Raw genomic sequence first — 26,765 nt, 5'->3', positions numbered from 1 at the left:
ACATGTTCTTTAAAATTGTTTCTGTTACTGGCTTCAGTTTGCATCTTGTAGTAAAGTATACAATAGATTTTTTGTCAAGGACTTGAATGGGAATGTCACAATTGAGAACAACATTTTTATTTGACATTGCATAAGTAATAAAATTGGGTTTGCATGTCTCTCGGAATATCTGAATTCCACTTACATTGCAGCAAAGGTATGAAATTATTAAATAAAATATTAGTCCTTTTATCCGTAATTAACATACCTTGTTTGGAAAATTGCATTATGTTAATGTTTTCCCTTGTAAAATTTTTATATTTTCATTATGTTTAATGTTCTCTTAATTTGTTTTACTTTTTTTCTGGTTTTGGAAATTTCTTTATGTGAAGCATGACACATTTTCTTATTAGCATGGCCTTTACTTGCAGGTCTGACTTGGACAGATTTACATGTTTTAATGTGTCATCACTAATTAGTGTCAACATAGCAGTGAATTTAACTATTTGTTTCTGCACTATCTGATTTTATTTCTCCCTTCATTCCTGTTCTTTAGGATCCTAATCAGTTAATCCGTGCAAGTGCTTTAAGAGTTTTATCCAGTATACGTGTCCCAATTATTGTTCCTATTATGATGCTTGCTATTAAGGAAGCCTCTTCTGATTTATCTCCTTATGTGAGAAAGAATGCAGCCCATGCAATCCAAAAACTGTACAGGTAAGTGTTTCTGGAAATTACTGAGAAACAATGTTATGATAGTTGTGGGCTATGTTTATAAAGGCTACTGTGACTTTGGCATGTCTCAGATCCCTTTCTTTAAAAGTTTGGGGTGGGTGTAGACATTCTGTCACTCAGTGGGTTTGGTTGTAATTCAAGCAACTCTCTTGGTTGCTGGACTTAACAGGATAGCTATAAAGAGATAAAAAAAGAAACTACATTGTCTTTTGTTTTTTAATATACTAGTTATTTTCATCTGTGTAACAACTGTTTTGATGGGTATTTTCAGAATCTATGAATTCACTGTTTCTCTCTTTCATTCTGAGGTGCTTGCCTGAAGGTAGGTTGTGGCACATTTGACAAAAGAATGCTAACTTCTAGAAATTTTATCTGTGCAAGTCCAAATCTTTCAGATCTTTCTCTTCCTACTTCAGAAATTCTTGCTGTGTCAGAGTTCTTATAAAGATGTGGTTAGTGGTTTGCAGAGAGGGAGTCAACAGAACCTGTACCTTTGCAAAACATCTCCAGGCATTTATTCTACTGCTTCACTTTTATTTCATCTGTGCCAAAAAGTGGAGGTTGAGAGATGTTAGAGGCTCTGAGTCAGGTAACCTGAGGCTGCTGCAATTCCATGCCTCTTCAAACCACCCAGTCACAACGCTGAGCATGTGTGCCTCATGGGCACGTACACACAGACACTATACAACACTCATACACACAGCCATCTGTACAGATCACCCGAGTCAGACATGAGCAGTCACGCACACATTAGCAGCACCAGCAGCCTTATGCTGTTGCACTCTGGCTGATCAGTACACAGATGCATTAGCATACCTGAATGTGTACAATATGGATCCCTAATAATAATCCTAGACGCTCAGTGTTTCCAGAAACAGGCTTTTGATCCCCAGTCTCCCAGTGAATGACACACACAAATGAGCAATGCTTGCAAGTCCTCTCCACTTCCTACGACAGATTCCCTCAGTCAGACACACACATGGCCAATTCTTTTACTTGAACACTAATGTATTCCACAGTATCTAGATTTAGACACTAAGACTATGCTGTAAAGGGCCCATATACCTTCTTATCTCCACTTGTCTTGCGTTACGTGGAGAACAAGTGGGGAGGGAAACACATTGAGACACTCAAGTGGGTATCTCAATAAACTTCCAGACCTTACAGTTTCTCCAGTATTTTACCTGAATACTCTGGGCTGTCTGATAGACAAAATCTCGAGTTATTGCACTCAGATACACACACATACACACACACAGATGTCCAGCCCCACTTCAGTATTAGCTTCCCAAGCCAGCTAGTCTGGTTTGATAGTCTCACTCAGGCAGTCACACAGTGACATACATACTTGCTCTGGTTGCTGGTGCTGCAGTTGTACAGGCCTGTATACCACATGGTTTAGCTCCTCTATCACACATGCACACACAATAGAGACTGCCTCTGTATTTATCAGGTTCACCACATGGATAGATAAGTGTACTGAGCAGCAAAGCATTTAAATACAACTGACTCCTTTTATGCACCTCTCCCTCTATTTTCCTGTTCTTTCCTCCCAAGATTGTTTACATCCTTCTATTTCCCTGCCTTTCGTTTCTCCCATAAATATCCCATGGTAAGTCTTGTCTTACTGGTATTCATAGTAACTCTTAGCCCTGTAACTAGTAATATCCCTAAGTCTTGAAGGTACTCTAAAGATCCTACCTTATGGTTTGCTCATTTCAAGACCATGAGGCTGATGGCTTTTCCATAACACCTCTCTGACAAACCTGGGCAGAGATTCCTTCTTTTGAGTGATCTTTATGTTTTTTTTAGTGAGCTGAGTGCTGTCATGTGATGCCCTTTTATCATGTAGCCTAATGAAAGAGAATGGATTTAAAGTCTCTTCCTGCTATTTGAGTAGTTTATTTTTTCTTAGCAACTGGTTCCAGTACACAAAAACTTCTTGGCCTGAATTATTCTCTATCAATGGAATGTCGTTTTTTGCTGGTTTTTTTTTTTCCCCTGATTGGATTAAAACTCTTTGGAGGAGTTCAGCAGGAGAAAATGGTCTGTTAGTGGCAGCAAGGCACAGTAGTATCTGGACAGCAGGCTATTTCATGGAATTTTAACTGAAATTGATGCCTCCATTTCTTCTCTTTATGACAGTGAAGTTTATTTTACTGGCAGGTTAAAGAATTTATTGGTAATTGGTGCAAAACTGGAAAATGCTGAAATCTAATTATTAAAAATGACCTTTCATCTGTCATCTATTATCCAGATCTGATTGCATCTCCAAATACAACATGCATGTTTTCTTTTTCTCTGGTTCATATGTTATTCTGTGCTTTTATGATATCAGTGGCAACATATGGAAGTCATCACTGCAAATACAATAAAAAGACAGTTTTTATAGTAAAAGGTCAGGCACATGGTAAAAAACACAATAGCAGAATCTCTGGAAACTGGCCTTACCTCCTCCTACTTTCCATGAATTCTTAGTGGTAGTAAAGTGGACATGGAACTTAAGTAACAAAGGAAAACTAGCGAAACTTCTGTTCTGTAAACGTTTCTTGAATGGTTTGGAGGACCTCAGAGAGTGCATCCTTCAAAAGCTCACTTCATGTAAGCATCCTAGGTATCATAATGGAAGATTTCAAACTGCTGTAGCTGGAAATTCCTTCTTACCTGGACTAGAGTAAGCTATATGATTCTTTCTGATTGGAGCTGGAGCTAAAAATTTTGTCCTTAGTAGTAGGATTTGGGAACTGTTCATAAAAAGTATGTGAACTTCTGTTTTCACATTTTCAAAACTTACTTGTACAAATGCTGTATCTCATAGTGCTAGTTAACCATGGAACCAAAGGAGAGAGGCTAATTTTCTTGGTCACTGGAAGAAGCGGCAGTATTGGAAACTGGTGAAGAGGCTATCAAATTAACCTCCCCGCAGGCAGACCCAGTTAGCTTGCCAGCAAGTAGGAGTAGGTAGTAGTTAACAGGCCATCTTTCTAGGTGTTTAGAAAAGTTCATGACTGGTAGTTAGACAATTCAGCAATGCTGATCATACATTGGTGGCAAGGCTGACTATTGGCCTACTGCAGCAAGTAAGTGATTTCAGAATACTTACTTTTAAGTTGGTCAGCATCAGAATCCTGAAGGGGATAGATTTTTGAAGTAAAAATCACTCAACAATTAGTACACTCTCCTACATCTAGCTACTCCATCTTCTGCAACCATTTCAGTCAGAAGTAATAACAGTTTATTCTAATACGACGATAAGCTCCCTTTGCTTTTTGGTTTTCCCAGCTTCTCTACCTGTTTGATAGTTCAGTATTTCAATTAGTGCTCTAGTATAGGTTCTGGATGCAAGTTTAATACTGCTGTCTTCCCTGTATTTACTGCCATGGTGTTTGGATAGATGTCTGCCCTCGAAGAGCTTGTTTATTAGCAGTTCCGTCAATCCTAACAGCAGGAAGTTTACATATCAAACAGGAAATATTTCAGACATAGTCTGAACAGCAACATTTGTGTCCAATGTAATCAACATTGCCAGGTATGTTGAAGTAATTTCATCACTGAAGATGTCAGACCTTTTGCTTATTTTATTTAAGAGTGTGTTTTAAAGGTATTGGTAGCTTTGGTCTATCAGTTGAAAACTGTGCTGTGTTTACAGTGAGGTTTGAAGAATGACTACTTCCTGTCACTAGTAATAGTAGGTTCCATACTAGTACTAGATACCATAATGGGAGTAAATCACAGACCTCTTTAGCCTCTTCTTTATTTTCTCTCTGAAAATGGTCCCTTCCTTGTCTTAAATATCAGAACAGTAGAGGGGGAGAAATGTAAATTCTGTTATTTGACTGCTTACTGAAGACTTTCTTGATCACATAAAATAAAGCTTTTGCTCAAGTTTATTAGCTTTAAGTATTCCTTTCTCTCTAAATTTTCTGCCAGTTTTAAAAATCTGAAATAAGACCTTTTTGAAAGAATTTTGGCTTTTCCTCTGAAGGTTTTGGCAGATGATCCAGCAAACTCCTTTTACAAAAACTCCTTTTACAGAAACAGAAGTTGGAATGGAAGGTGATCATAAAAGTACTTATGGAGCGATGTACTGTTCTGTTGCTTATGATGATGGTGGCTTCTAAGTTTGTGTCCTAGCTTGTATCTGAAGGTCAAAAAAAAACAAGCCTGCTTTAATTTTGGATACATCTGACCAACGTTGTTAAAATAATTTTATTTTTCCTTCTAGTCTTGACCCAGAGCAAAAGGAAATGTTGATTGAAGTGATAGAAAAGCTTTTGAAGGATAGAAGTACGGTAAGAAACAGTTTTTGTGACACATGCATATATTTTTAAAGAGTTTACTCCTGAGTCTGTCATTCAGCAGTAATACACTTTCCTAACCCTTGCCAATGTGATTTTGTATGTTTTTAGACAGAAGTATCATTGTGTATTTATATATTTATAGTATGACTGTAATAGTGACTGTGCTTTAATAAGGTGGAATTCATCATGAGTCTGTTAATTAATGTTTTTGTTAGCATGTGTTTTATTAAAGTTTATTTGAACTTTATTTTGAAAACTAAAATTACATAATATGAATCTGTGTAAGCATTTATCTATAAATTTTCATATACACTTTTTCCTTGGGAAATTAGTTTGATAATTTCAATTAGTTTGCAGTACTGTAAGAATAGATTACTTGTGTATGATGCGCAGTGTGCCTATTGATATCTATCCATCTTGCAGTGTGTATAGTTTTAAAAAATTGAGTATTTGCTGCGCAGTTGTTTGTTCTTACCAGTATCTCCACTTCCAGTCTGGTAAATAAGAGATGTTCTGGCATAATTTTTGTAAATTTAGCACTCCTATTATATTTTACCTGTCCTATATAGCTGCAGGTTTTCCATATGAACTCCTGGATGTCTCAGAGTGGTCACACACTTTATTTAGTTTTATTTTGCAAATAAGTTTCCCACTCATAAACTGGAAAGATAATTGACCAAAGTTATATTTCAAGGAGAAAACAGATTTTTAAATGAAAACATTCTCATGTTTTTCCTGTTCTGGTCACTAATGTAATGAATGTAATCCTTTCTGACTAAGTGAAAGTATTACAAGGTACCAGGTAGTGTTGTTCTTCATCTGCTATTTGCCAAATGTTTTTGTAGCACTTAATGACTGTGTCCTCCATTGTTCTGTCACAGTCAAGGTGCTCAGAGCATAAGAGGTGCTGTCCATTAGAAGACATGGTGCAACTGCCACTGAAGGGTTCCTGAAAGGGGTGTGTTAGAGCTCAGTGGCTCACCAAACAGTAAATCTCTTGTCTGCATCTGTGCTTGACTTGACAGAGGCTTTTGAGCTTGTGTGAAGTTGTACCTGCAGTGGTTCTTCATGTGTTTTATTTCATGATTCATGCTCATGGCATACATGCAGCCTGTGAATATAGGATTAAGTTGTTAGTACCAGTGGAGGAATAAAGGGCTAAAAACTACAAAAAAAAGAAAAATCTCTGAGTTTGTACTCTTGACTCCTAGGCCTTATATCATATGGTAAATGGTTATCCTGTGCCTAGTCATATACAGATTTATTTTAACAAAAAACTATGGAGTAAGTTTGGATCTTTCATCTCCTTGGAATTTGGAATTTCTTATAAAGGTTGCCTAATGGGCTCATTGCCTAATGGGCTCATACACTGAGTATTGGACACCATATTTATAAAGATACTAGCTGAAGCAAAAGCTAAAAACGATAGACTAGACTAAGGTCTTCTGGGTTTGTTTGGAGACATGCATGGTTAACTGCTACAACTTTTTCTTCTGGTCCCTCTTTGTCTATTCTCTAGCAAGATTTAATTCCAGTCTGGGCTGACATCTCAGCTTCAGAAGGCTTACTATTTTGGGAGCTAATATGAAGAATAATTATTTCAGAAAGAAAACATACAGATCTCTCTTTAAGACTCTGCATCTAACTAAGTGTGCTCTTTTACCCCAGACTCCACAGCTTGTGGTGGTCTAAAATGGATCAGTCTCTTTTTAATCTTTCATGGCTTTGGAAGGACTAGTCTACCATGGCAAAGCTTTATCTTAAGTAGTTATCCTTTGTCACATACCACTGAGTGTTCCCAGAAAGCCTCCACATTTGCTAACAGAATGTGCATAGTGCACAAGTGTTTTGCTAGTGGGTAACTCCAATCTCAATAAGCTTATTCTTTGCCTCTAATTGGAAAACAACAATTTGTTCACAGCAGGGAAATCAAGAGTGCGATTTGTAGCTAGTTTCAGCCTTTAAAATTGGAGGAGATGCAGCTGCTTATGGGTGGTGGTCCTTTAGCACAGGTGTGTACATATGTGGTATTAGGCTGGTGACTTTATAGATTTAATAAGGCTGCATCCTGGGCAAATTTGTGTTAATTTGATTCATCTTTTTGAATTCTTTAAGAAATGCTGCACTTCATACGCACTTAGCCTAAAAGAGAGCCTTCAACTATTACAAACATACATAAAAAAGACAAACACTTTTAGAAAGTATTTCACAGTCTTACTGAAGAAAATTAGGTCCCTTTACTGCCATAGGAATTCTTTGAAAGGGACCAAACTGTGAAACAACAGCTTCTGGTCATAGACATATGAAGGGCCTGTATTTGATTAGTGGTATGTCTCAGCTTTTTGCAGGTCCTGTTGTCTGTTTGACAGTCAAGGTGCCTGGAGTCTGTAGGGTGATAATGTGGAACTAAAACCACAAATGTTTACTTGACACTGTTGTTTGGATTCCTCCTACTTAAATGCAGAGCTCTTCTCTTACATTAACATTAGTTGTCATCTCCTGCTAGCTCTGATCTAATGTCAGCAAATCAGTTTGTTCATTATATAGTTTATTTACCAGAGTGGGAGAATTCTAGTGACTTAGTTGAACATCAGTGGTTTTCCATCTTTTTCACATGTTGGAAATGTCAAGTTACTTTTGGTACTTCTATGTACTTTAGGGCTGATAATTCTCAGACAAACCATAATATATTGTATGTTAACCACTGGATCTGAGATAATCCACTGTTGATTGATTATTGATTATTTTGATTATAATTTTATTTTTGATATTTTTTCTTTTTAATCAATTTGATTTTTTAAAAAATCCATTTGGTTTGGACATGTTTGGAGGAAGAATATAATTAGTAACATTAACTATGTATATTACAGTCTAATATTATTCAGGTGATATTTGAGGCTGCAGATTTAATTAATTAATTCTATTTAATGAGAAGTAAACTTTTACTCAAAATCTGTTTATTTTCTGTAGCTATTTATCCTCAAGCAGGATTTTTGGAACTTACTGGCGTAATCTTATATTATAGGTAGAATAGCTAGTAAGTGTAGATGCCTGTCAATTTCTGTAAACCAGGAAGTTTTTTCAGAGAGAACATATTGTTATGTGTTATTAATGCAGTTTTTGTTGCATAGAAGAAACACAATGTATTTCAATTAGTCAGCGTAATTTTACATTTGAAATTGCAAGATATTATCTGGAGGGGAATTTTACTACATAAAATTAAGCCCTTTTTTAGATGGTATAGGATGTGTTTATTTTTTATGTCTCAATCAGTAGTAAATTTTAATATAAGCTGAGGTAAGCAAAACTTAAAATGAGATGAGATCTAACCTTAACCCAGGACTTCATTAAAATTTCTGGTGAGATAAATGAAAAATCACTCTACTCCTTGAGTGTAACACAAAGATTCAATTAAAACACAAGCTTTCTGTTAATCTAAAATGCAGAATTATGAACTGCAAACCATTGTTAATATACCCGCAAGGATAGCTGACTAGGAATTAGAATCTATTAATAAATGTGTGATTTTGTGCGAGTGTATTTAAATTTTTAATAGATAATATATTTACAAGTACTTTTATTAATGAGGCTTATAAACTCCTAGTTACACTTTTACCCTTGCTTTACAAGTAAGTAGCACACATTTTGATACTCAGGTACAAGAACATGAGTACCTCTTCCTTTTGTAATTCTGGATAGCTAAGCAACTGATGCAGTTTTACATAGAAGGGAAGATAAGAGCATGCTTATATTCCGTGCTGAAATTATTTTCTCTGAAAGTAATATGGCTAGTCATGTGTGAAAGTATAATTGGGCGTTTTAGAGCAAACTAGTTCCCTTTTCTTTTTAGTCAATTCTGTGTTGTTTCACTCAAATTCTGTTTTTTCTAGCTTTGACACATACGGTTTAAGGAAAGATTTGTTGTGCAAGTTTCTTTTGGAAGAAAAAGATACTGTAAAGGACAGTATTTCACAGGCTGTGTATTTTGCACTGCTATGTAAACAACAATGAAAATCAAGTTTGTTAATGATGGTCATGAGGTAAAATAAAAATAAAAATCCATGTTGGCATTGAAAAGGAATCATGTCCAAACCTGTAAAGCAAAAAGAACTTGTGACTTCCATTCCACAGTCTAAATTAGAGTATCCCAAGTGTATTGAAAACTTCCTCATTAAAGGAAAGGCAGGTAGCTGGGATGTAGTTGTATGGATGAAGGATATATTAAAAATGCCCAGATTTATTGCTGATTTGCATCTGTAGCTTGGGTCAGATTTTGTTTGGGTACATACCTCTTTTGTAATGAATTTATTATTCTCTTCTGGTGCAATAATTTACGATTAACAATAACATGTAACTTTGTATTAACTCCATGTTTGGGGTGAAAAGACCTTATGTAGATAGGTGAGTATAGGTGCAAATATGTGAGTGCAGAGATTTCTTTCGTAGAGTGCATGGCTACTAGATGAAGTACAGATTCTTTCTCAGTGACATTCCATTGATTTAAAAATCATCCTAGGAATTGATGATGGCTTTGTGATGAAGATCTTACTCTTACACTAAAGTGGTGTATATGGGCATAGTGGAGAAAGAAAACTGGGCACTCTTCTTATCAACAGGAATCTTCAGTTAATAAAGTTATATTGTGGTTTAGAGCCCAAATGTGTGGGTAATAATGTTTTCTTAACTTACTGATTTCATGTTGGTAAATGCTTCAATTTTGTGGAAAAAAATTACTGAGTTTGTGCAGATGTTTTGTTGTGATAGATCTATTATCTAGCTATTATAAGATAAATGACCGATCTTTTCCACTTTCCTTGCCTCCAGAATATTGAAGTAAGAAGGGGAATATCATTTGGGCTGTATGATTAGGGCAGGTGGGGTGGCCATTAATTTAAGAGAGAAGAATCTTGGCAGCATGGACCAACTTGCACTGTATTATCAATCAAACCTCGATGCACTTCTTGTGATGACCCAGCACTCTCAGGTTTTCACAGCGTTAATTAGAATTCATGGCAAAATAGATGCAAGGAAACATTTTGTACCCTTCATAATTTTATAGAAAATTTATTGTTATTAGAGGAACCATTTGCTTAGTGTGATTTTTTTCATTACCAGCTTGTCAACTAGCATAGATAATCTGGAGAAAATATGAACTCCATAGATTGGGTGTCACTTTTGTTGATGGTTCATATAGTTTACCTTGGAGCACAGCTAATGGCTGAAGTTCATAGCAACAGCACAGAAAAATGTGGCACCTAGTGGAAGACAAATGAACCATGTTTATTGCTTTAATATAAAAAATACATAAACGGAAAGCAGCATTTGAATTTGATGAGCTCATTGCTAGTTTTGTTGGAGTGATTTATATTTTCTCCTTATACAAAAAGCTACTATTGACACAGTGAGATGGAAATTAACTGACTGTTTTTTAGAAACCGATATTTTTTTTATTTTATATTCTGATTGAATCATTTTGTTTTAATTTTAAATACTTTTATGGAATGTTGAGCATTTAATAAACAAAGATTATTAGCTGTTCCACTGATGTTTAGATATATAGTAGGATCATACTATATGGGAAACAGTGTAGACTAGAAAATAATCTCTTACTAAGAAAGCATTACAAAACTTTCTCACAGAAATCTGCTTGTTACCAGTGCATTTTCAGTCTGTCACATTCCTACTTTTTTTTTCCGCTTTCGAATGAAAAGCCTAATTTTAGAAAATAAATAATGGGGAGAGAGGCATGATCTTAAGAATGTCATGATTAATGGCATTCCTGTATTAACTTGTAAATCTAGGGACTTGCCTCAGGAATAAAATTCTTGTTTATCCAGTGCATCTCTTGGATTTCATAGCATATGTTCAATTATTTTACTAATGCATCTTAAGCGTTCACAGGCATCAGCATGGTCATTGTAAACTTGAGTAGGAGATGGATGTAATTTGAAATAAGTCATTATTTAGAATTCCTGTATTTCACTTTGACTCTTTCTTTCTATTAAGTTGTGTTTTATTCATAGTAACTGAGCTTTTAAAAAGACAGCAGTGTTTATAGGATATATTCTCAGTTTTAAATGATCTGGGTTAGTGTTATATGTATTTTGTGTCAGCTTTCAAACTAAATCATATCCAAATGACAGAGAAATACAGCAAAATGTGTGTACTGAATTACTAGTAGTAAAAGACAAGGGTACTGTCTCTAGAATTACTGTTGGAAATCTCTGTTGACCTTCACCTATGAACCTAAAAGGGTATTTTTAACTGGTAGACTGTGGCCATTCTGATAATCATAAACTGATGTGTGTCAGTCTCTCTTGTTTCTGATATGAGACAATAACCTGCAGAAAGTCTCTCTATGTGTTCTTAAAGTATAATTTCTTTTTTTCTAAATCTTCAAGTCTATCATATTGTCCTCTGCAAGCTGGCTTTAACTGTACTTCACAGTTCTGCATCCTGGTAAAAGGACTTTGCACTTTTCCAGTGGGAAAGCTCCTCATTTTCTGTGGCCTAAATGAATAACTACTCAGGACAGATAGTGATTTGTCTGCCTTTTGCTGAGCTTTGAACATCCACCTTAGCATCAACTCATCACAGTTTTTAATTACTGATAGGTTACTGCTGCAGCACATTATTAAGAAGAAAGTTCAGTGCAACGACAGATAAAAAAGAGCTTTTGTTTTTATGATATGCCAAACTATTGTAGATGTAAAGTGTATTTAGCTCTATCAAATAATCAAATTTTGCTCCCTGGAATGAGTTACATTTTCTTAGGACCAGCAGGTACCAGTATGTGGATGAGGCTGGAGACAATAAATGCAACTTCACGTTTATTCTTATTGGTAATTCATAAAATCCCCATAGAGCCTGAGGCTTGTTTAGCATAATAGCAAGACTGTCTTCTGAGCTGTTTTCTTTCAATTGTAATGTTGAGCGCATACTAATAAACCACATGTCAGCCAAATACAGGGAGAAAAATGTAGCATATGAATATCATTGTATTTAATATTTCTCAAAAAGTATCATTTCAATAAACTGTACTTCTATTTAATTGCTTACTTTAAGTCATTGGGGAAATTATAGAGGTTGAAATGCAGATCCCTAGTGCTCAGATAGAATATGACATTAATTTGCTGCCAGAAGGCAGTATTGCATGCATGCTAACTGCATACATATCAGCTGCTTCATATAAAGTATCATCATTTTAGTTATTTGACTTAACATGTACTCTGACACAAAACAAATCTTAATTAAAGCAATTAAAAGAGAAAGAACACTAATCCCAGGCTCACAATTATATGTCCTTATAAGGCACGGTCAGCTTTTGATCTTTTCTCACAGTTAAACCTGCTGACAGAATTTTAACAGGAACTCCAATATATATTTCCTCCCATTATTTTAAAAGAAAATACCCAGGCAGAATGTTTCAGTAATCCTTGAAGTGTTAGAGTGTTGATAATCTATTTAATTTTCTCATAAAAACAAAGCTTATTTTGTAGGCGTAGCATGACGATCTTTGCACATGAATAAGGAGATCTTTTTATGAAGGCAAAAAATCGTGTGAGCACATGGCAGGATATAAATGATGCATTCCCACAATTATGTAACTGTTAAGGAAGTGCTGAACAACATGCAGAAATTATTTTTGCATTCTTTGGGGAAAAGTTCTATTCTATTGCTGATTTTTATGCCTTTTTTGGGGGGGGTTAAGGGGAATAGAGTGTATTCATGAAACTAAGTATAAAATTTTCTGTGACAGTTAATTTTGCCGTATTGAGAGAGAATTTTGAATTCCAATAATGCCCAGGGAACTTGGCCCAGCTCTTCTTTACTTTGATCAGGCCACTGTTTATAGAATCCCAGAAGATCCTGCTGGGCATATTTTACTTCTTGTTGTTTCCCTTACAACTTACTACTTCTGAGTTAATTGCAAGTTCTCTGTTAATTTATTTGGAATGGAAGCTAAATCTGTAAGAAAAAAAAAATATGCTTACATTGCACTGTGTCGTCAGGGCTGGGAGCTAAGATTTATGTGTGCAATAGAAACAGCAAGTGTTTTCTCTATTCTAATAACCTTACCCCAGTTTTGTTTTAAATAAGATACTATTTCTGTGGGCCTTTGTTGTTGTTGTTGTTGTTTTTGTTGTTTTATTTGTTTTTGCTGAATAGAAATAATTTTAAATTGGTGAGAATTGCTAGTATTAATTCTGATTCTCACTTGTAGTCTAACTGTAGACCTAATGCTGACCTTCTGGTTTATATTTTGTTTTCTAGCTGGTAGCCGGGAGTGTGGTGATGGCATTTGAAGAAGTGTGTCCAGATAGAATAGATCTGATTCACAAGAACTACCGAAAGCTCTGTAACTTGTTGGTTGATGTGGAAGAGTGGGGTCAAGTTGTTATAATCCACATGTTAACTCGGTATGCACGTACTCAGTTTGTAAGTCCGTGGAAGGTAAGTTTGCAACTTCTTAAATTACTGTTATGAGCCTGCATTTGGAATTATTTCCATTGTTGGATTTACTTAGTCTTTTAAGGTACATTTCTATGGAGACCTTAGTAAAAATAGAGATCAAATATGCCAGTCTTAGCTCTCTTAAGTGTTCACTAATGCAAGGCATCTACCTTTCTCCAAAGCCTGAGAATTCTCCTTCCAGTGTATATATAACCTTTTCTTATTTACTCATAGCACATTCCATGAGCAGCAGAGACTCCTTTTTCTGTGGTTCTTTGAGCCATGTTGCTTTTTTGCTTTAGACAATTTTACATGAGTCGAAACTAGAAATGTTTGCCATTCTGTCCCAAAACTGGGTGGACTCTACTTACATTGCAGATACCCAGTATCGCTGCATGGCGAACATTGCACTGCTTGTTTAGGCTTTGTTAATGTGCTGCGGCACTGTGTGAAAACTTGAACATACATATTTGAAATGTGAAATGTAAAAAGCGAAGTGGGTATTTTAATTTATATTGTGTAAATATGAGTATAATTTTAAAAAATTATAAAAACAAGTGTTCAAGACACAAATTCTGTCACTTCTTGCAGTAAAAAAGAAATTTATGCTGTTAACAATGTTTCAATAGAGATCTAACACTGAATAACAATTTAAATTAAAAGAATATTTCTGAACAGAGTACTTTAAAATTGCTCCACAGCTCTGGTTGGTTGTGTTTATTAAGGGCTTGGGGATGTTACTAGGTTTACATTTTGCCATTTAATTTGAAGCCTATTCATGTCTTAAAATGGTATTTTAGTGCAGATTATTGTCATTTATAAGTAGCACACTAATATTTTTTAAAGGTTTATTTTTTCAGCATTGGAATAGGGAATGGCACCAACTATCACTCTATCACTGAGTTCTTTTTAGCTGTCTTTTAATATCCATTTCATGGGGAAAAAAGATGGAAATGCAGTGCCATTCCATGTTAATATATGTGTAATATATTTGTGTATATTTGTGTGAAAATAATTATGAGATATATTTGGAAAAACAGTTCAGTCTGATTTAGTTTACGATTATATTAATTTCTTCTTAAAAAAGCAGGGATTAAAATGAATATAGCAAAAATGTCAGAAGTAGAATCACACTTTTGTGCTAACTAGTTGGATTCTGAAACATCCTTTTTCATTTTTTATGAGAATTAAATTTTTTGCAAGAACACATCTTCCCAGACAATTGCATAAAATAAGGAAAGTGTTTTTAGATAATGAGATATTTAAGTTATGTTTTCCTAATGTCCTTGAGGCAGTTTTTATTACATGTTGATTATTGGAAGAAGGCAGCTTGCATTCTTCTTTCCAATATTTAGAGAGAATCAAAATCTGTTTTACCTAAAGCTACAGTCCCACAATATGTTTCAGCCAATTTTAGTCTGTAATTGGACAAAAGGAAAGCTGAAGAGGATGACCTCCTGTCTTGGACTGAGAGGTTGGAGGTCTTGATGGGATTTGGTTTCTTTAAGACTCTAATTCTTTTTTTCACTGAAACTGGATGGATGACATTTGCTGCTGTGGCTTCTGCTCTAGGAATGTAAAAGATTTGTGTGACAATACTGCCTGTGTCAACCTAAAAATTAGTCATCAGTAGTATAGTATTAATACACTTTGTTTTCACTTTCAAGACCTTCAGTGTAAAATTTAGTTTGTCTACCTACTCAGCAATTTAATTAGCAGAATTTTTTTGTGGTGCTAGTTGATTTGCATGCCTTTGTCAATACATTCTTAAATGAACTCATCATACAACAGGCCATCTTGTGCAGTAGAAGAGATTTTTAATTTAGTTTATTTGCATCATTATGGATCAGTATTTAGGCTGTTTATATGTAAATGTATGATTTGAGGAACAATTAAGTGTTGACAAAGTAGATTGCAGTCATATCAATTGCAGTGCATTTTCCATAATTTTTCTAACTGACATCTTTGATGATAAATAGTGGATGCCAAGTCAAAGCCGATTATACAGTGCACTAGGAATTCATGGTGCTGTCAGGGAGAAGACCGATTGACTTTAAATTTACATATTAATGAGAAGATTTGTTAAGAGGGTGCTTGACTATAGAAAATAACAGCATATTTATAGGGCACGACACTTTATAAATAAAGCTGATGCAGGAAAATGGAAATTAAACCTATCAGATTAATAAATTCAAGGCTGCTAAAATGCATATTTGCATTTTTATTCAGTAAAATTTTCCCTTACTTTTTGAGGAGCATATGTTGCTTTTGTTTAAGTTGACCTAATTCCTAGCAAGTAATGGTGTAATGTTTGGAACTGATTTCTTGAGCATTTAGAAATCTAAAAAAAAAAAAAAAAATTGAATACTCACTAGTTATGGAGAAAGATCTTTGTTTAAGCAATATACTTAAAATTGTTAAAATTACCCATTAACCAAGAACACTTGGATTTTTATTCCTATTTCTAGCTTCTTTAAAGAGTATAATTTTTAATTCTAGTTTTGAATTAAGTAAGGAAGAATGTCCTTGGTTTATCCTATTTGTCTTAAAATACTTGGTGGTGCTTGGAGTAGTGTAAACAGCAGTTTCAGAATAATGTTTTTTCTATATGAACTGTAATAATTCAGCTTCAACATGGTTAGTTGAAATGAGACCAAGATGCTCATTTTGTAGAGTAAAAATACCTGCTTGGGACTAAAACCAGCCAAGAACAATTCCAGGTTTTCTGGGAAGTAAAATACTTGATAGCAGATAAAACTGTGATGCATTTCAGCTTAAAATGTTTGTCCTGCACTTTTTGTTGAAGTTGTTGGGACTGCCAAGCTGTTTGTGAGTAACTCCTGAACCAAAACAGCTTACAGCTTAATACATAAATATGGGTAAAATAATTGTTGGTAGTTTTCTTGAATATATTGAGTTGCAGTCTAGCAGCTGAGGAACTGATTTTCAAGTTGTTCAGCCATCCCTGTTTCTGCAAGGAGATGAGGACTGCAGGAGGTAGGAACTGCTACAGCTGTCCTGATACACATATTTACCACCAAACGTGTGTGACATTTGGAAGGGCATCTTTTGAAAACAGGTGACTTGATCAGAAGTTTCAACAGTCTTTGTATAGAGCAAGAGGAAGCAAGGAGCTGTAGTCTTGCAAAAAAACAGGGACTCTCAGAGCCATTCAGCTTCATTTCAGACAGTTGAATATTACATAAACGCTTGGTGTTCAGTAAGGATTGGAAAAGAATGGAGAATTCAGATTGATTATGGGCTTCAGTCACTGCAAAACTCCTGATAAGTATTTATGAGAAGCATGTATCAGGCTTATGTTTTAGGATTAATTATTGAAATATTGCCCAGTTTAAAATGCTCAGAATTTGGCATAATTGTTGGGCTAGGAGGGATGGAAGGGGAAATTAAGCATGAAGAAAACAATCTGAAAGAATAAGGACTTTTATGAGAAAAACATGAAGTATTTGAATGTCTGTGTATCTAAAAGCATGAATCATAGAAAGTAGCCCAGCTCTCAGTAATTACAGGAAGAAACAGTTTGAAAATATTTATTTTGCTTGATTGTTCTGACAAAATATTGAGGTCCCTTCTGACCTCAGCTGTTCTGTGATCTCTTTGTCTTTTGTTAAATGCTTATGTTTCCTGCTCTTGCAGTACTTTCTCGGTATTTTAGTTATGAGTTCTTAGTGTATGCCATAAGGGTCATGATGGTTATGTGTGATGGAATTCAGTGTCTAATGGATGCTTAAGACAGCTCAGCAGTATCTAAAACTGTTTTAGATACTTTATTTTTTTGTTCTCTTTGTTGGGGTGTGCATTGAGGGAACACTAACTGTGAATAATAAATCTTCAAGCACAACACACGGAAAATAGTGTCTATCATTTACTTTTGTAGAATTCGTTAATAGTAATGAGCATCCAGAGTCAGTTCTGCTGGTTTACTGCAGAGCTTAATAAAACTTCTAAATCCTCTGCTTAGAAGTTGAGAGCAGAAGGGAGGGGTGTACTCAGGGTAATAGGCTCCTGTTAACTAGGTTACTTAGATAAAGCAGTAAAATGAAACATGTTAAAATTCTTCAAAAGTATTTTATATATATATAATAATTTAAAAATTAATCAGTCTGAATACGCCTTTGCCTTCTTTTGCTTTCCATCTCAGTAGAAGATCTACAAGTTTTATTGTGCTCTTCTGCAGTAAGGAGTCATAGATGCGTATTTAAGAAATATTCAGAATAGCGTTCAGTCTTTAAGGAGAAAATTAACCATAAGATGGTATGTATTACTTATCTAATGTATCATCTCAATGAGATTTCTTTGTAGATGTACCAGGTATTCTTGATATTCTTGCTTATTTTTAATTTTTATTCACCTGCCCTAAAAGACTGTGAGACCAGAGAAATTTCTTGACCCTGAATTGGCTGCTAAGAGCAAAAAAATTTAATTAGGAAAACTAGTTTACAGTGAAGTTGTCTTATGTAGCTTATTTGTCCCTTTTTTAGTATATCCACCGTATCCATCCGAATCTTCAGTGTGAATTGGGGCAGTCTGGATTCAGTTACTGTTTCCCTTTCTACCAGAGTGCAGTACTCTCTGGCTAGTTTCTTTTAGATATGCATGAGGTGGGGTTAATGTTAATGATTCACTTATTTGAAGATATATAGTGAAGTGTTTGGGGCATAAAATGGACTGGCTAGCTATTTTAATGTCACATCAGTTTTATTTTTTCCTTGTGTGTGTACTGCTTAGTAAGATGAGAATAATGTGGTGCATAGCTTTATAACAAAAAACTACCTCAAACTGGATGTTGAAAGTTTTTATAAAAAAAATAATCCAGCAGAAGAAAAATTGGAAAGAGGGTAAAATTTTGGGCACATTAATTTCCTGATTTGTTTTGTTTGTGGCTGTTCAGTACTTATTGTTGGTATAGCAGAAGTAGAGTCTGCAGGTAAAAATGCCATTTGTCTATACAGCAGAATGTATTGCTGTGGTTTATGTTAGTTCCCATGACAGAGTTGCAGTGGAGCAGCAGCAGTGAGTAGAATGTCTCTAGCAGGTTCTCTAGGACATGCGTATCAACACAAATTAAGAAGGGAACCCTTTGTTTTCTTGTAGCTTTGACCAGCAAAGTTCACATGTTTCTGTGCAGTACTGTAGTCTCATCTTGACTCAGGCAGAATTTCTTTTTATTATCTGTATATAGAAAAAGAGGCATTCTCACCATCTGTCGCAGTAAGTTGTTAAAATTGTCTTTATCTCTATCTAGATCATTTTCTTTGACTTATAGACAAGAATTAATTGGAAGGAAACAAGTATTTTGTAGAAATCTAAGTATCAACTGTATAACTGCTAATAATTTTTAATTTAGATATTAGATGTGGCAGATCCCCAGTATCTCATGAGCCACTAAAGTTTCTTGGTTTAATTTTGGCCATTTGAATGCTATTTGGTCATGGAAAATTATATAAACTGTGAAATTAATGCTGTGTTAGATTACTTTGAGTCCTTCCTGGATGCCAGAGTACTCATGAATTTTGTTCTGGGCATCTATCCGTAGAATATTGCTCTCTGTCTAGTAACTTTTGTGGCCTTTTCATTATTGTACCTGGATTTCCTTTGGATAATTAGAAGAACTGTAAAATAAACTTGTTTAGCTACTTTGTGAAAATAAACTTTTATTTAATTTTTTTCTGCTGTGTGAGGAACATATATGTGAGGTCAGACCTCTGCTCTGAAAAAGCTTTAGGGTACTGAGTCTGAGCCTGTACACTTCTTCTGTTTGTAATGTCAGGTAGAATTCTTGATTGGTTGGGGCAGCTCTCTAAATGACCATCGGGATTAGTAAATGTAAAAATCCGTCAAATTATTTGGATCACTCATCTCTTTGATAGTGTATGCACAATTTTGTTGCGTTTTATGGTTAGAAAAGTGCCAGTACCAAAAAGAGGGGGTAACTGAGGCTTGAATTATAACATATCTGTTTATCGATAGAACAAATACACCACCAGTTTTTAGTGTGAGAATAAGACTAATGTGAATCAGCAGATGTTTTAAGATGTTTGAAGAATCTTTCAGCTTCTTTGCCTGCTTATGCATTACAGTGGAGGAGAAAAAAAATTTGTAATGCAGGATTTAATGGTTATTGATGATGTTTAGATGAGTATGTTGGACTCTCTGGTAAGGGTAGCAGACCACTGATACCTTTCAGACTGTCAATCTAAGTACAGGTTATCATTCTTCAATGATTTAAAATAATTTTGTATTTAAAAAAATTGAGTGTCCTAATTAACATGTTCAGCTGTGGCTGTAGTCCAAATATCATTTAAATGTTGGATAAGCATTTTATTAGCTGTAAACAATCCTAAAGCTACATGAAAATGAAAATAAATATATGAGTGTAATTTCATATATGGGAAGTGTTCTCATTGAATTTACCTTTTAAAATCATGTATTTTTTTCTGAGAGAAAAGAAAGTTGAGTTGCTTTAAGACATAGTATTGTTTTGATGCAACTGGAGTGCGTACTCAGAGCACTTGGAAAGGAGGAGCACTGGTAGCAATTGCAGTTCTGTACAGGAGCTGCACCAAGAATGATGTGCAGTTCTCAAGATCTAGGGCATCCCTCTCCCTGTGTACCCTCTCTATAAGTCATGAGAGGTGGTGACTACTAATTCTGGAGCATGTAGTATCCTTCTCTTGGTTGCAGTCCCAAATTAACTAACAATTAACTGGTTTTCTTCATGGTTCACTTACTGTGCAACCCTGTGGAAGAATATTTTTGTTTGGCAGTTGGTTAATATTTGCTTGCTATCTTGATGTCTTATATTGCCTCTTCAGATACTTTAATTGATACTAAATTTTACCCTGAAAAGCAGGTCAAATGTTTAACCAAACATCTGAATACAAATTCCAAATTCCACTTTAATTTTTGGACTTGAGAGTAAAAAGATATGAATTTTTAGCCAATGGTATGCTATTTCTTCCCTTCACCTTTGCTCCTTCTTGATTTTATTTGGCAATGTGTAATATATCCCTTCCTGTTCTTTCTTGTACTTCCTTTCTCTTTTCTTGTGCTCTAAATGTTTTTCTGTTCTTTGCTTTGCATCTTTCAGTCTTTGCATTGTCATTGTGCCTTTTCCTCACACCATTGAAAGGAAGCGTTTTTTTCTTGATAAGCTAAGCTATTTTATGTCTCATTTCTGTTTTGAGGGGTATAAAATTCTTTTTAAGAAATAAAAGTGATTTCAAAATCATAATGGATTGTTTTAGATTTACCTGTAAGTGTCACAAGACTTTATTATGACAGTGGTTGCACATTTGAGGTTGCTGAAGAAAGATGTTCATTACTGCAGCATATTTAAGTCTTGGCCCCTTTTTAGACACCAGTCCAAGACCTAATAATTTCTTAGGGAAATGAGAATGAACACTCCTTCAGTTTTCACATTAGTTTGCTATGAAGTTACTTAGCAGAGATGTTACTGTAGTTGTGATGTATCGGCAAAAAAATAATGCTCAGTGTTCCTCAGAGGTGTACTATAAAACTTTAATGAATATGGGTTTTCTTAAGAATGTTTAGGGGTGGTGTTGTTTCAGTTTTCATTAAGCTTTTATTTCATTACCTTTTCAAATTTATATTTAGAAATTATGTTATTGGCTAAGTGAGTTTTCAAAAGCCTCTGTAAGGCTGAATTGAAGGATTTGAAGTGTTTTTCGGGTAATAAATGAGTTTACATACTCACTGTTTTGGAAAATTGTGTGACTTTTTTAGAATGAAATAAACATGTTCATCTGAACTGGGATTATACATGGTATTGCATAGATGATAACATTATTAGTCAACTGCAAGTAAAACTTGATTTATGTATTGTTGATCATGTAACTTTTATATATGCTGAAGGAAGCTAAGAATTATGTAAATGAAAATGCTTTAATGTTAAATTTCACCTGCTTGAGTCAGATTCTCAAGACTGAGTAGTTGTCTAGTTCCTTTGTGTAGCTTAAGTATCAAAGCTCACTATTTTTAAAAATGGGAAGCTTCTTTTTTTATAGAGAAAGCTTTTTTGGATTGCAGATTAAACCTTCTCAAACTAGTAGAATTTTTTGGTGTGTCTCTTAGCTGCTTTAAAATTTAACTTTTCTTAAGAAATGTAAAAATGTTTTGCTGGGTATGAAACATGCAACTGCAAAGGTTAATACCACAAGGTAAACTGACTTGAAATACAAGTCCTTTTACCAAAAAATGCCTCAAAGTTGCCTTGAGAATTTCCAATAATACTTCAATTCTTATTAAGTGAAGCATGTTTATCTGTTTAGCTAAATTCTTAAAATCCACTTATGGAATTGTGTGCAAATCTCTTACCAAACTCAAAATGAAAGTAACAGTTTCCATTGTAATTTACTGGAATTATATTGTATCTTCAATGTAATTATGTTAATATATTTTCAGTACAGTTCTGTTACAGTCATTTGAATAGAGTTGTAATCTGAAAAGTGGTCCCTGAAAGAGGGTACTTTTTGAGTTCAAGTCTGTTTCAGTGGCTTCAGCTCTGCATAATCCTACAAGTCCAACTGAACCCTTTGGTTTTCTTTCTGAGCTCTTTATCCAAATGGTAATGAATTGACTATGGTCATAATTGAAGTCAAAATTATGATATATAAGGAAATCAGAGTAATATAACTGTCATCAAACATGTATGTACTTTTAGACTTGCATAGGAGCAGCAGGTCTAATCTTTGTAAGATTGACAGAAGCAGTGTTAGGTAATGAGATAATTTTGTATTGATAATTTATATAAATAATACAGACTATTTATTATTATTATTATTATTATTATTATTATTATTATTATTATTGTGCACTACTTAATAATTGTATTCTGGAGGTCCTATGGCTGCTTGTTTGTTTAGGAATCCTTCTTAAAAAATTCTTTCTAGGTAAAAGGCATGTTATATTGCAGAACACTATTTCATTACCTGAATATTTTTATATTCTGTGATGTAGAAGGCATAAATTACATTTCTAAAAATCTCCTTCACTTTTAAGCAACTTTGTTGCTTAAAGCATGTATGAAATGCATGTATCCAGGACCACACAGAGCACACTGTTCAGGTCTAATGAAAGCAAAGGCACCAGCTTTCTGTCCATTCAGGAATGGCTACAGCTTGTAATCATTTCTGTAACATGCATCCTGTCTCTGTGACCCAGTGTGTTTCTCATTTGTCTTATAATCCTCAGGTTGTTCCTTTCCAGTGATTCTTAACACATGAGCTCAGAAATTTGTTAGATGTTTAAAACTGTTTTCTTTCAATGTAACAAGAAAATGTTTCAATAACTATTTTTCAACAGGAAAATATTTTGATTGTTTACTAGGTTATTTTGTCCTATGGCAGGATAAGTAGCCGAAAATGTTAACCTTTAGACAGACTATGATATGATAATTTTGTGATCTGTCTGGGTGTCCAGTGTTGTTCAAAATGCTACAAGATGTCCTGCTTGGTCTTCAGTTTTTATGGATCTCCTGTAGGCTCTGTATCTTCAGAGTCTGCCAGATCCACGCAGATTTTTTTCATGGTCAAGGGAGCATAAGATGTCATTAGAGGCTTACACTTAGGCATTTGTAATACTCTCCTACTTCTACAGGGCCGTCAGAGCCATTATTAGGTTCTATCAGTCCACTCACAGTAGCACAAGATTTTATCACACAACTGTTTCTAATGTGCAGCTTACCTTAGGAGGAGTCTTTGCTGACTGTTTAGTACTTGAAAGGAAACTATTACTTATGGAGTGGAGGATTTGGTCCCTTTATTCTTTATATCTTGAACTTGTTTTGGCTTAATAAGGCAAACCTGTCAAATTTCACTTGTGCCTCCTAAAGCCTCTCTCCAGCCAGCCTGCAAATTATGTTGGTTACACTTTATTATGTGGAGTGTTTTTATCATGTGAGGTTGTACCTTTTTTAAAGAGCGCTAACAATTCTTCTTTTCAAACTTTACATACACTGACAAACCTGAATCATATTCAAGGATTCCCTGTTGTGGAGAAGATGCATACTTATACTAGCATGTAACAAGTCTGCTCTTCTGTCAGAAACTTCTCACAGCTAATCTACTGAGTATTGACAGGTCTGTTCTGGTGTTCTGACAGTCATCTATAAAGCATGTGGAAGAATTTAGGTAGGCATGTTCATATTCAGCATCAAAATTTCAGGTCTATCTTGCATAACTCATTAAAGCTTTAGGTAGCAAACCATTATATAGATTATCCACCATTTTCACTATTCAAGGAAACTGTTCTTCATACAGCAGGTGAATACAGATCTTGATGGGCTAAAGTAGTTTTTTGGTATTGCAGTCAGGTTCAAAAAATAGTGACTAGTGTCAAAATTATTCTTTTCTTCAAAATCTACCTTATGCAAAACTCACTGGAGAACAGTTCTTGGAACTATTAGAAAGGTTTTTGGAAGGTAGTAAAAATTCTGTTTGCCAAAATTTTGCCACAGGCATCAAAAGTAATCTGTGAGTATGTTTCCATGTGAAACTGAGTAGAGAAACTTCAAATCATTTATACCTAACCAAGGAATACAAATATTTGAGTATTTTTTTCAGTATAAGATGGAATTAAGGCTTTAAGGAATTAAGTGGGAAAACACTGTGTATTCATGCTTTGGATATCACTGAAGCTTTGTTTTAACTCAGTACATGGGTGTGTGAAGCTCTGTTAAGAGGTAATTGTAGTATTGGCATTATCTATTTTACCCTAACTGGAAGTCGCATATGGCACATTTATGCCATATTAAATGTAACTTCTAGCAAAATCTTAGTTAAATGTTAGCTCATTTACTTAGTGAGTTTAAAAACAGGTTAATGGAATTTGCTGTCTGTTAGTTTCTTCATTTAAGCTGTTAATATTTTATGAAGATGTCCCTGAGTTGTATGTCTGGAATAATGTAAAAAAAAGAATTATGCATGTTCTTCCACACTAAAATATTCACTTTTCTGCTGTGAATAAATCATAGTAGATGGGGAATACACAGAGTCTATTTGCACACTGTAGTCTGGAATACTATGGTCTCCAGTTTTTAATAATTTTATTCTCCCAGGGTTCTGAACTTCAGTCATTTTGCAATTCAGAAAAGCTATTAACAACACAAGTAAATCATGTGGACTACAAACTGTTAATGGTATTTAATGTGGTTTAACTAAAAACTGTCACTCTTCTGTTCTTTCTCCCTTTACCACCTACTGTTTTTTAAAAGCCAGTAGTTCTAGTGGTGCTATGATCACAGAACCAGATGGATTATTTTACTAATCTTGGTGAAAATAAATCATCCTTTTAAAAAAGGAAACCAAGCAACAAACTTCTGTTGGACTGATTAGTCTGAAATCAACTGTGAAACTTCATCTAAAGGAATTGAAATGACAACAGAAAGAATTGGAACATTTGAATCTACTCCCAGAACTCTCATGTTATCTCTCCCTTGTCAAAAAGGATCTGAGGATTGGTTGTATTTCTGATAAGGTTGCTAATATGTACTGGTTATCATCAATCCTATCGGTTCTCAACTCTAGTATGAGTTGTATTTAGACCTGTGGAAGTAAAATTTGAGTGTCGCCCATATTTAGCAGGGGATATTTCTTCAGGGATTTGTGAGGAAGCATATTCCACAGTATAGTGTATTGCACTATAGACAGTGAAGATTGGAGAATAACTGTGTAGGAAATAATCTGTCAGTTGTTGATTCAATAGTTAATTAATGTGTTAAATAATTAAATTAATAGTTAAAATGGAAAAACTCTCATCTCACAGTGTAAGAGTCTTACTTTCAGACCTCTGCTTGCAGGAAACATATTAATGTTAATAGTGCTTATACCTCCATTATGCCCTTCTCATGTCTTCTTTTTCTGATTGAGGTTCAAGATGTAGGCCTAGTATCAGTATAACACTACTCTGGTTGCTTTTCTTCTCCAGAGGACCATAGCACTGTTGTTGAGCATGGAGGTGCTTTCTAAGATCTCTGCACAATGCTTTCCCCTTTTGTTAGAACCAGGAGGTTTTGTTTGTGCTTGCCCCTCCTGAACCTAGTTCTGTGCCATTTCAGAAGAGAATTACTGCTTGTCCCAATCTCTTTCTTTAGTATGGACTTCAGTACTTGTACTGCAAGTTTTATCTGGGAACAGAGCAACAATTCAGCTAGGTGTCTTAAGATGAGGTTTTGGCTTGGTTGTCTGAACTTTTGATGGTAATTTATTGTGTCTCAGTTCAGTTTCGGGTTTTCTACCTAGGCTTGAAATGAGTGAAGAGAATCCTGTGTTCTATCTGGAAATAAGCTAGGCAGTGATAGCAGAAATTGTAAGAATAATCTAGTGTATGCCAAAATTGACTTGCTTACTCAGGTAAATGCAGACTTCTGAGCTAGTTAGAAGAGGAAAATAAAATCTTGAAGAGAGGGATGAAATATTATATGGGCAGGTGAGAGAAATCTCACAATCAATAGTCTTCATTCTCAAATTACCAGATGCCTGCTGAAAATACAATTAGTGGAGAGGAACCAGTCCAGGAGGTTGCTGGATTGTGTGGATGATAATGCCCTGACACAGCTGGTCAGGATGTCAACAAGGGAGGGCACCCTGCTGGGCCTGCTGTTTGTGAACAGGGAAAGCCTGGTGGGTGGTGTGATATGATGGTTAAAGGCTCTCTGGGCCACTGTGATCACAAAATGACAGAGCTTTTCATTGTTGGAGAAGTAAAAAGGTGTGCCAGAAAAACTGTGGGGAGAAATGAAGTATTAAGGATGAGGAAAAGACTGAGGTGCCCTTTCTGAAGCAAAGAAGACAGTAGATGTAAAACCAATTGTTTTCAAGATACCCAGCCCCTGATCTGTAAGACAGAGATAAGGAAGAGAATGAAGCCCTCATGATCCAAGGGGAAATAGTGTGCTACACCACTTACACACACACAAGTCTCTGGGGCACATAGGATCCAAGTACCCAAGGGTACTGAAGGGGCCAGAGCATTGTTAACCATGAAGATCCCAGTTCATTGGTGATTGGCAAATATGACACCCATCTGGAAAGAGCAGAGGGTTCAAGGGTGGATCTGGGGAACTGTCAAGCTTGTCAGCTTGACCTCAGTGCTGCGCAAAGATACGGAGCAGGTCATCCTGTGTGCCATTACGTGGCACATGCGGGACAAACTGAGGATTAGGCATAGCCAGCATGGGTTTGTGAAAGGCAGGTCCTGCTTGACAAACTTAACCTCTTGGAATGATAGGGTAGCCCACTTAGTAGATGAGGGAAG

At 35.2% G+C, this 26,765-nt stretch overlaps 1 protein-coding gene across 5 annotated transcripts in view; it reads left to right on the top strand.

The window, feature by feature from the left end:
- AP3B1 (adaptor related protein complex 3 subunit beta 1) overlaps nt 1–26,765 on the top strand; it is a 152,485-nt gene that overhangs the window by 26,981 nt on the left and 98,739 nt on the right. For 4 of the 5 annotated variants that reach the window (XM_062513829.1, XM_062513830.1, XM_062513826.1 and 1 more), the window contains 3 exons: nt 536–696; nt 4,940–5,006; nt 13,290–13,469. In XM_062513829.1, the coding sequence (XP_062369813.1) occupies nt 536–696; nt 4,940–5,006; nt 13,290–13,469 (408 nt within the window). Of the gene's footprint in view, nt 1–535; nt 697–4,939; nt 5,007–13,289; nt 13,470–16,463; nt 16,467–26,765 lie in introns of all 5 variants that reach the window. The other variant, XM_062513828.1, reaches the window with a different exon arrangement.

The sequence above is a fragment of the Cinclus cinclus genome, chromosome Z (genome assembly GCF_963662255.1).
Source record: "Cinclus cinclus chromosome Z, bCinCin1.1, whole genome shotgun sequence".
NCBI lineage: Eukaryota > Metazoa > Chordata > Aves > Passeriformes > Cinclidae > Cinclus > Cinclus cinclus.
This window is presented reverse-complemented; position numbering and strand designations above follow the sequence as displayed.